Source organism: Diabrotica virgifera, chromosome 1 (assembly GCF_917563875.1).
Source record: "Diabrotica virgifera virgifera chromosome 1, PGI_DIABVI_V3a".
NCBI lineage: Eukaryota > Metazoa > Arthropoda > Insecta > Coleoptera > Chrysomelidae > Diabrotica > Diabrotica virgifera.
Window position 1 is genome coordinate 277,462,420 of NC_065443.1, and position 12,184 is coordinate 277,474,603.

General features: G+C 30.5%; 1 protein-coding gene across 1 annotated transcript in view; it reads right to left on the reverse strand.

The window, feature by feature from the left end:
- Positions 1-12,184, reverse strand: part of LOC114327608 (uncharacterized) — a 99,834-nt gene that overhangs the window by 80,582 nt on the left and 7,068 nt on the right. Inside the window, exon 2 of the mRNA XM_050650844.1 lies at positions 2,968-3,176. Coding sequence (XP_050506801.1) covers positions 2,968-3,176 — 209 coding nt within the window. The remainder of the gene's footprint in view (positions 1-2,967; positions 3,177-12,184) is intronic.

Below are 12,184 nucleotides of genomic sequence, written 5' to 3' on the forward strand. Positions count from 1 at the left end.
CATAATTGTTATAAAATCAACGGTTCCAGAGTTACGGAGGGTGAAAAGTCGAGGTTTTCGATACTTTTTATTATTTTTTGGGCAATATTTATGATACAACTATACCAAAAACCCAGACATCCAAAGTGAAAGTTATCCTCCAACACCAAATTGTATGGTCCACATAATGTTCAGAAAAAAGTCACACCATTTTGAGCGTCGAGTTTGGGGGGGGGGGGAAGAAATCGGTAAATATAAAAAGTATCGAAAACCTCCACTTTTCACCCCTCCGTAACTCTGGAACCGTTGATTTTATAACAATTATGTATCAACCTTTTTTGTTTTAAATTTTATGTAGAACATTTTTCTATAGAACATTCCTTACGCTAAAGCATGGTTTTAGAAATATTGACGAAAAACTACTAATTTACCGACTTCTCCCCCATCTCCCCCCCCCCCCCCAAACCGGACGCTCAAAATGGTGTAACTTTTTACTGAACAATATGTGGACCATATAGAACAATTTGGTGTTGAAGGAAAACTTTTACTTTGGATGTCTGGGTTAGGCCTTTTTTTGGACCAATTATACTATACTACCTCCGTAACTTTGGAACCGTTCATTTTAGAAGGGTTATGCATAGGGCCTTTTTTTATTTCAAATTTAATGTAGAACAATTTTGTGTAGAGGGTTGTTCATGCTAAACCGCTTAGTTTTAGAAATATTGACGAAAAACGTAAAAAAATAGGAATTTGCAGATTTCTTCCCCTCTCCCCCCCCCCCCCCAAACCCGACGCTCAAAATGGTGTGACTTTTTTCTGAACATTATGTGGACCATATAGAACAATTTGGTGTTGGAGGATAACTTTCACTTTGGATGTCTGGGTTTGGGTCTAACTATACCATACTATTTATTAAGAAAAATAATTTAAAGCTTTATGTAACTTTATATTTTTTATTAATACTAAAATTAACGGGTAAAATCACTAGTATATATTTGTATTTGGATAATTGGGTATATATTATGTATATTACATTATAGGCATAATATACAGGGTGTAACAAAAATACAGGTCATAAATTTAATCACATATTCTGGGACCAAAAATAATTCGATTGAACCTAACTAACCTTAGTACAAATGTGCCTAAAAAAAAAAGTTACAGCCCTTTGAAGTTACAAAATGAAAATTGATTTTTTCCAATATAGCGAAAACTATTGGAGATTTTTTATTGAAAATAGACACGTGGCATTCTTATGGTAGTAGCATCTTAAGAAAAAATTATAGTGAAATTTGGACACCCCATAAAAATTTTATAGGGGTTTGTTCCTTTAAACCCCCCCCCCAAACTTTTGTGTACGTTCCAATTAAATTATTATTGTAGTACCATTAGTTAAACACAATATTTTCAAGACTTTTCTTCCTCTTAGTACTTTTTCGAAAAGTCAAATTTTATCGAGATATTTCAAATATTTGTCGTATCCTCTACATATTTGTATATGGTTAAGTACGATTATGGAGACTTGGTAATAATATGAAAATATTTTTATTATTTACATTTTTAGGGATATTTTGAACCATATTAAAAAAGAAGCCACATCTCGATAAAAGGTGCCTTTTCGAAAAAATACAAAGAGGCAAAAAAGTTTTAAAAACACTGTGTTTAACTAATGGTACCGCAGTAATATTTTAATTGGAACGTACACAAACATTTGGGGGGTTTAAAAGAACAAAACCCCCATAAAATTTTTATGTAAACATATTGAAAAATAAGCCTCAACTCGATAAAAACTGCCTTATCGAAAAAATACTAAGAGGCAAAAAAGTTTTAGTAATATTGAATTTAACTAATGGTACCACAATAATAATTTAATTGAGACGTACACAAAAGTTTGGGGGGGTTTAAGGGAACAAAATCTCCATAAAATTTTTATGGGTTGCACAAATTTCACTGTAATTTTTCTTTAAGATGTTTCTGCCATAAGAATGCCACATGTCCATTTTCAATAAAAAATCTCCAATAGTTTTCGATATATTCGAAAAAATCGATTTTCTTTTTGTAACTTCAAAGGGCTGTAACTTTTTTTATGTGCATATTTGTACTAAGGTAAGTTAGGTTCATTCGGACTATTTTTGGTCCCAGAATATGTGATTTAATTTATGATCTGTATTTTTGTTACACCCTGTATAAAATAAAATTAAATCTAACCGAATGGAATCGAATTGAACCGAACCGAATATATAATCGAATCTATAAGAAGTATTCACTTCTGTGGGCACTCCACAAGTGACACACAGTATTTTCCTCAACCTCGTTTCCTTAACTTCGTTTACCAGTGATAGTATCATTAAGGGATGGTACTGTGGGTGAGAGAGTGCCTTTCCCGGCAATCTTAAATAAAGCATGTCTCCCCCATCAAATATTATTTGACGTGTTTTTGCGCTTCTTCTACAAATCAGTGGTTCAAAAATTATTTAACCCGGGAGCAGTCGCGCCGTTAGAAAAAATCTATGTTTTATCCTTTTCCGTGATAACTTAATGAAACATTTTTCAACATAACTTTCCACTGATAAGTGCCTCGAGGAAGGTTGTAGTAATGCGTAGGTACTTTCTTTTATTTTTTTGTGCAATTTACGGCTTTGGTGAGAACCAATTAGCTTTAAAATTATTGGAAGTAGATATTTTTAACATAACAAGCAAATAAAAATATGACAAAATGAAAATTTGCTTTAAATTCGAATTTCAATTCGTATTGTTAGATTTAATCTAATCGCGCGCCTGCTTATGTGACAGAAATGAGCACGACTGTTCCCGGGTTAAGGTGGAAAAGTTATCTGAAAAGCACTGTATAGGTAAATTTAAGATAAAGCCAAAACATAATTCTTTAATCATTTCTCTATTATTTTACTGACGTAAAAGTACAGAAGAGTTTTGTACAGAAAAGTACAGAAGGTTGTGGTTTTTTTTGTAAAGAAGTATCATACTTACATATAGAATTTATTGCAGTCACTCAGATTACTGAGTTTTTTGTTGAGAATATGACATCTTACGTCCTGTATTTGACCGAGACAGTCCAGTAAAACTTTTAAAATTTCTTTTTTGATTGTCCATCTTGCTTTTTCTCCGATTAAAATGTCATAAAAAAATGTTGTATTATTTATAGCAAACATTTCCATGTTAAATCCAACCAAAATGTTCTAAAAAATAGTATACATGTAAAGAAAAACATGAAATCTTGTCAAATACAGGAAACAAACATTTTCATTTTTAACAATTGGAAAAAATAGCGCAAACAGCCAGCGATATCCTATGCAATGAATTGACAATTCAGAAAGTTTCAAGTTTCATAAAAAATTCAAAGATATTTCTCCCCGAATCCTTTTGCTTTATTATACGTCTTTCAGAGTAACATTACAGGCTGTTCACTTAAACCAGGGAGGAAACGTTTAAAGGTGGATGTGAGAGGTGGCATTCGGCTTTTTGCAGAAAAAGTTAAGTGATAACTTCAGTAATAATAACTGACTTATCCCCCCTCTCACAATATGCCCGGAAAATTAATAAAAAAATTAAATTATTTAAAAATTACTCAAAATTTTATTTTTTTTTTCTCGAAACGATTCATTTTGAAGCAAAGTCATAAAGAAATAAAATAAAGATAATTAAATTTTATATGAGATACCACTGGTTAAAAATGTTTTAGTTTATTACCCTTGCTGCAAAATAAAAATAAATACAAAAAATGCATAAACAAGCTTTTCCTTATTCAATGCTTTTCAATAGATTGCACATAGTAGTTATAGGACCTTCATAATTCGCACAGAAAATCTTCTAACACAATAAAATAGAACACGAAATTTCATTAAAATTGATTTAATAGATTTCGCATCATAATTTTGCAATCTATTTTTTTTTTATTTTAATTTTTGACAATTTTCCCAACAACAACTAATCACATATAGACATGTAGAAGTTTGCCAATTATTTTGCATATGAAAAAGCACTTCACCTATCTAACATACTTTATAGTTTATATAGAATTGAAATCAGACTATTTCGGCGACCTCAGGAATACTTAAAAGGTATAAACAATGTTTTGGCTTATAAACAGATAGAATATCTCGGTAACTATTAGATTAAATTAAATTCAGAAAACAACACGACAAGATGCTTTTTGTAAAAGAAAAAAAGTTGAATAGCGAGGAGTGGTTCGCGAGATACAACCGGTCAAGTTATAAACAACAGGGTGGTAATCTTTGAACCATTATCTTTTTCTTTCGGTCCTCTTTCTCCATACAAATTTTCATATCTTCAAGTTAAAATGATAAAATAGTAAAACAAATAAAAATAATAAACCAATAAAAACAAAAAAATAGAATTACATATCGTCGGTGCAAAACCTCTTATGAGATTTTTTTTTTCAGAATTTAGCTTTTTGCCCTGTCAGAAACTCCGTTAAAAAATACACATGTTAACGTAATGAAAATGCCAAGAAACCCAATTACGTTAACATAGTTACAAAATGACATTTTCATTACGTTAACATGTGTATTTTTGAAGTTATACTTCTTTACGCGCGATATGAGGGTGAATTTTAATAGGATTAAAACCTTTGATCCCGGCGCAGTCGCATTACAACTTTGTTCTGATTGGATGTTCAAATAACATGACAAAAATTATCCAATATGGCAGCTGTGGCACAGCTGTGAGACTGTGGTTTGGTTATGTATGGTTGTTGCGTTTTAAAATTTGTAGGAAGAGAAACAACAAACAAAAAGTTAGTTAATGGTTATACTGCCTTTTTAAATAGTTTTCATATTATATTTTTGGACTTATTAACATAGAAGAGATGATTCTTGCATGCCAATGTGAAAGCCCATCAAACTGTGACTAGTATGAGTGCCGCAAAATTACTGATAAAAAACCTATTAGCTCGAAGGCGTAGAGAACTGTGGATAACAACAAAGCTAAAGAATGGTAAGTGTTTTAAAAATAGTTGATCAAATTTTGTTATGATATTTGAACATAGCCACTTTGCACGATGCAAGTGATTGCGAAATTTATTAGTCGTTATACGGGCTCTGATTGGGTGTTGAAATGATCTGTCAATAATAAATAATTGTTCAATATGAAGGTAAACAAATGTATAATATATAAGTTTTATTGTTGTGAGGACAGAAACAAAAAAGTTTATAATTGTAGTATTTTTAAATAGTTTTTAAAGCAACAGGCACGTAATAATTGTAAATGTATCATAGGTACCTACCTATTTGAACCTACCAAAATACATAGTATGTAATACTTTTATTTACATAATTTGATTACCATCAAAATTTCTATCAATATTCACCTAATATATTGTTTTCTTACTCTATGTTTTGTTGTATTTTTTCAATTCTAAATCATTTCAATTCAAAATCAAAATAATTTGATTTACATAATTCAAAAATGTCAAAAGTTTAATCCGTTTAGTTAGTCGATCTTCGCACATAATGACACACTGTCTCCGTGGCGAAGCGTTTAATGCGAGTGAACCCCAATACAACGCCAATACCAGCCGCGCTGGTAAGTTGGTTCGAATCCCAATAGAAACTTTTATTTTTTTTATACATTTTATGATTGTAAGTATATTTATTATATAATTTTATTTTCAGAAAATACGTATTTAGTTAAAAAAATTTCCGACAATTAATGTTCAGAAATCATTTGTGGCATTTTTAAATGTATTTGTTTGTGTTTTATTGTTTTAATTTTTGGCACTGTTTTAATAAAAATGTTTGAGAAGTAGTAAGTATAAATTAGTTTAATATTTAAATAAAATATAAATAAAAAGTATATTAATTTCGTTTATAATCATATAATCATATAATAGAAGTGTAACTTCTTACGTGCGTACAAAGTACACACGCATTCTTTTTTTAACGGAGTTTCTGACAGGACAAAAAACTAACTTCTGGAAAATAATTCTCATGCGAGGTTTTGCAGAATCACCGACGATATTTCACAGTTCAAAATTGATTGGGTAAAAAATGTATTTTCTCGGATTCCGATAAAGCAATGTTCTTAATTTTTTAATCCGAAGGAACTCACGTAGTTCCCCCTAACTAACGCATTGCCAAATCTCAAAGATGCTTTAGTTTTGTTATAATGAATGAATTAATTTTGTTTGTATTTTGTGTGTTTATATTTTCTTGATGAAATAAAGACTATTTAATTAAACAAATGTTGAAATAATTATTATACAGCTTTAAAATGAGACTATTCGCATTTAGAGCGTTAAAAGGTCTACAACGTAGGAAAAAATATATGTAAAATAGTTTTATTTTGTAATAAATAAATTTATTTATTTTTAACAACATTAAATCATGTTTGGGATTAAGTGCAGTCCGTACAATATACACATACCGGCAAAATTAGCCGAACACGTTAAAAATGGGACATGTTTGATGTCTCGTATTTCATAAACCAGTGGTCCGATTTGAGTGATTGTTTTAGTATGTTATAGCCTTATTATTTAAGAATATCGTTGTAATAATATTGTTGCTAGACAGGTAAATACCATTTTATACCGGGTGTACCAATCATACTGTGTTTTTTTTCTTAAAGTTTGGAACACCCTGTGGATAATTCTAGCATATGTAAAATATTAGAATTAATACTCTATTGTAGACTTAGGCTTGCTTAACATTTTCCTTTTCGATTCATTTACTTATGTGAGATAATAAAAAAGTTATAAATCCTCATAGTAGGGGAGGAAAGTATACTAAATTTGCAGTTACTCGAGCGTTATGGGGACCTATTGGATTGTGAAGGGTATGTGCTAAAATCAGAAAAAGGTTAGGTTAAGTTTTCCATAAAGTGGGGGACTTTTCATTTTTTAATTTAATTTTCCATTTGAAATAATCATTTTTCTCCGATTATAGCGCTATCTATCCATAATTCGAAAAAATATGTCGAATAAAAGTTGCTTATTTCTACGTAAAGCATCCAAATCTGCAATAAAAATTGGGGGCTCCTATTTAAGATTTTAAATTAAATCCCCCACCCCACCTCCGTGGGGGCTCGTGACACCCCACGGAGAGGGGTGGAGGGTAAATTAAAAATTATAAATACGAACCCTGCGATATTTTGCGAAATGAACATCAGATCGTAAAATTTCAAAATACACCCATTCAATATTTTTAAAAAATCTACCGAATGGCACCAAACCCGAGCCCCCACGGAGGTGGGGTGGGGGGTTACATTAAAATATTAAATAGGAGCCCCCAATTTTTATTGCAGATTTGGATCCTTGACGTAAAAATAAGCAACTTTTATTCGCAACATTTTTTTCTATTATGGATAAATGGCGCTATAATCGGAAAAAACGATTGGTGGAAATGGAAAATTAAATTGAAAAATGGAGAGTCCCACACTTTATGGAAAACTTAACTTTTTTTGGTTGTACCACCCATTCTTTACAATCCACTCCAGGTCCCCAAGAACGCTCTAGTAATTGCAGCATACTTTTCTCCCCTACTACGAGGATTTATTGATAAAAAACATGGCTAGTTGTTAAAGCACATAACTTTTTTATTTTCCAACATAAGCAAATGAATCAAAAAAGAAAATGTTAAGAAAGCATAATTCTACAATCGAGTTTTAATTTTAATATTTTATATATGCTGGAATATTCCACAGGGTGTTCCAAACTTTAAGAAAAAAACACAGTATGCTTGTTACACCCGGTATAAAATGACATTTACCTGTCTAGCAACAATATTATTATACCGATATTCTTAAATAATAAGGCTATAACATACTAAAAGAATCACTCAAATCGGACCACTGGTTTATGAAATACGAGACATCAAACATGTCCCATTTTTAACGTGTTCGGCTAATTTTGCCGGTGTGTGTAGATACCGTTGCACGTCAACCGCGTCATAGCACGTGACGTCACATGATACCAGCACGAAATATTTAGGTAAGTGGTAGATCTGTTCCTTTTTAGAATCATTTAGCCTAGTACACTGGAATTACAGCCCCTAGACATATTTTATTATACCGGGTGTCCACTTATATTTTCCCCCATTTTAACTGCCTATAACTTCTAAACGGTTTAAGATAGAAATATGCGGTTTTCGATGAAATGTTTTATTTTAGTAAAAGTTTTGTCTGAATGGATTGAATTTTTTATATCGCTTTCAAATACGAAAAGAAAAATGGCGGATTTTTGAAAAAAACGCTGTTGACTTTTTTTTAATGGAACACCCAGTATTTTTTTTGTAAATTGAAAGAAAGGTCATTCACCTATCCAGCGATATAAAGTTTTTCAAAATCGGTTGTCAAATCACTCAGTAATTAATTTTTAAAATGAGCAGTGCAACGTGGATATCACATACCTAAATAACATAACTAAGCAAAATGATATTATGTTACGTGATTTCCACATTGCATCTTTCATTTTAAAAATTATTTGCTCAGTCATTTGACAACAGATTTTAAAAAATTTAATATCGCTGGATAGGTAAATGACCGTTTTTTCAAGCTACAAAAAAATATACTGGGTGTTTCAATAAAAAAAGTCAACAACGTATTTTTTTCCAAAAATCCGCCATTTATTATTTAAAAAGCGACATAAAAAATGGTCATTTACCTAAAAACTTGAAAAAACGGTCATTTCCCCATTCAACGATATAAATTTTTTAAAAATCGGTGGTCAAATGACTGAGCAATTAATTTTTAAAATGAGAGATGCAATGTGGAAATCACATATTTATTATGTTATTTAGGTATGTGATATCCACGTTGCACCTCTCATTTTAAAAATTAATTACTCAGTGATTTGACAACCGATTTTGAAAAACTTCATATCGCTGGATAGGTGAATGACCTTTCTTTCAATTTCCAAAAAAATATACTGGGTGTTGCATTAAAAAAAAGTCAACAACGTTTTTTTCAAAAATCCGCCATTTTTCTTTTCGTATTTGAAAGCGATATAAAAAATTCAGTCCATTCAGACAAAACTTTTACTGAAATAAAACATTTCAGCGAAAACCGCATATTTCTATCTTGAGCCGTTTAGAAGTTATAGGCAGTTAAAATGGGGGAAAATATAAATGGACACCCGGTATAAGCGTAGAAATAATATTGGAAGATTTCTATTAACGTAAATTTAAAGAACCAGAGACTAATTTGTTTCATTTAATGTCTACAGGGTGTCACCGAAAATAGTGCGTTCCTTAAATGTATAGGTAGAAGGCACCACATGTCGAGCAAAAAAGTCTTATAACATTTTTTTCTAAATTCAACCGTTTGGCCAAAAAACCAAAATACATTTTGGTATGCAAATTGAAATCTGACAACTATGTATACAAAAATCTAAAATTAGACAATCACAATTCAAAAATAGTTGCAGCATTAGCCTTAATTAAACCCTGTTTTCATCCTAAACAAACAAACAAATTCTTGTTTTGTTTGATTTTCAAACATGGGGTGGTATAATTATTTTGCAGGTGTCTACCTGTCTGACCTACATTTATGGTGTCAATAATCCAAATCACAAACAATTCTTGTACAGTGATGTCAGATTGATTAATTTTATGAAAATAAAAATTCTCTTATATGGAGAGCAATGTATTTTTTTTTAAACAGTTAACTTTAGAAAAAAATGTTATAGGACTTTTTTGTTCTACATTGTGTATTATATCCATAGATTAAAGGAACGCACTATTTTCGGGGACACCCTGCATAAGTGGAATACAAATAGTCTGGGCTGATTATCGGAGAATAGGCCATTTTTGAGAAAAGTTATTTACCAGCAATTTTATTTCTGGAATCGAATCTTATTATTGTATGTATTAATAATATAGGTATGCAAAGTCCGCAGATAGTGTGCTACTTTTTTTATAAACAAAATGGCGCCCGAAAATCGTGTTTTTTTCAATTTTTTCTCTATAACTCCAAAGATTTTAACTTTACACCAAAAACATTTAAATAAAAATTCACCGCAATTAAAATCTGCATAGAGACGTGTTTTTTTAGATTTACTTTGACGAAAACTTTCCCCGGAAAAAGCGGGTTTTTCCAACAAAATCTTTAATTTTCAACTAAAATTTTAGATAAGTAATTGTTAATCAATAATTAAATAACTTGGTACTGTAAAAGCCCTTTTCGTATAGATTATAATTCCAGAAGCCGATGGAAATTGAATGAACAGTTTCGCAACAATTGAATTGTTAATTAAAAATTTACGGTCGCTATAATAACGACAATAATTATGATGCATAAGAATAACTATGATTTTTTCATAAAAATACATCATACCTATCTAATGTACCTTACAGAATTGAAATTGGACTATTTAGGCGGCCTCGGGAATATTTTAAAATTATAAAGAATTTTTTGGCTTATAAACAAATAGAATATCTCGGGAAATATTAAACTAAATTAAATTGTAAAAACGGTATTCGAAAAAGAGCGGCAAGACGCTTCTTTTAAAAGAAAAAACGTTTAATTGTGATGAGTAGTTCCTGAGATACAACCGGTCAAAATTGACCGGAATTTACGGCAAAGATATAAACAATAGGATCATAATTTTTAAACCATCACCTTTTTATTTTTGTCCTCTTTCTCCACACCAATTTTCATATCCTTAAAGTACTTATAACATATATTATTATAATAAAAACTATCGATAATACGTGTGAAAATTGCCAAAAATAGCAAAATTCTAATCAAAAATTAGGTTGGAGAAAATGTACCCCTCTAAGTTCAAAATCGGTATACGTTAAAAAAATGCATTTTCTCGGCTTTCCATGGAGCAATTTCCTTCATTCTTTTTTTGTTCCCAAGTAACTCGAGTAGAGCCATCGAACTATCGCATTATTAAATGTCAAACTTGCTTTTTTTTGTTATAATAAATTAATTTATTTATTATAACACAAAATTTTAATTTGTTATATAAATAATTGTTGTATAAATAATTATACAGCTTTCAAATGAGAATATTTATGTTTTTAACTTTAAAAGGTACACTTGTAGTAAGTTTATCCAAAAAAAAGCCTACAACTGGAAAGAATATGTAGTTTTCTGTTCTTATAAATAAATTAATCTATTATAACAAAACAAAAGCAAGTTTGACATTTAATAATGCGTTAGTTCGATGGCTCTACACGAGTTATTAGGGAATAAAAAAAGAATGAAGGAAATTGCTCCATGGGAAACCGAGAAAATGCATTTTTTTAACGTATACCGATTTTGAACTTTGAGGGTTACATTTTCTCCAACCTAATTTTTGATTGAAATTTTGCTATTTTTGGCAATTTTCACACGTATTATCGATAGTTTTTATTATAATAATATATGTTATGAGCATTTTAAAGATATGAAAATTGGTGGGGAGAAAGAGGACAAAAATAAAAAGGTGATGGTTTGAAAATTATGATCCTATTGTTTATATCTTTGCCGTAAATTCCGGTCAACTTTGACCGGTTGTATCTCAGGAACCACTCATCATAATTAAACGTTTTTTCTTTTAGAAGAAGCGTCCTGCCGCTCTTTTTCGAATACCGTTTTCATGATTTAATGTAATTTAATATTTCCCGAGATATTCTATTTGTTTATAAGCCAAAAAATTGTTTATAATTTTAAAATTATCCTGAGGCCGTTTAAATACTCCAATTTCAATTCTGCAAAGTACATTAGATAGGTATAGTGTTGTTTTATGAAAAAATCATAGTTATTCTTATGCACCATAATTATTGTCGTCATTATAGCGACCGTAAATTTTTAATTAACAATTCAATTGTTGCTAAGCTGTTGCTAAACAATTTCCATCGGCTTCTGGAATTGTAATCTATACGAAAAGGGCTTTTACATTACCAAGTTATTTAATTATTGATTAACAATTATTACTTGTCTAAAATTTTAGTTGAAAATTAAAGATTTTGTTGGAAAAACCCGCTTTTTCCGGGGAAAGTTTTCTTCAAAGTGAATCGGGAAAAACACGTCTCTATGCAGAATTTAATTGCGGTGAATTTTTATTTGTGTGTTTTTGGTGTAGAGTTAAAATCTTTGGAGTTATAGAGCAAAAATTGAAAAAAACACGATTTTCGGGCGCCATTTTGTTTATAAAAAAAGTAGCACACTATCTGCGGACTTTGCATACCTATATTATTAATACATACAATATTAAGATTCGATTCCAGCAATAAAATTGCTGGTA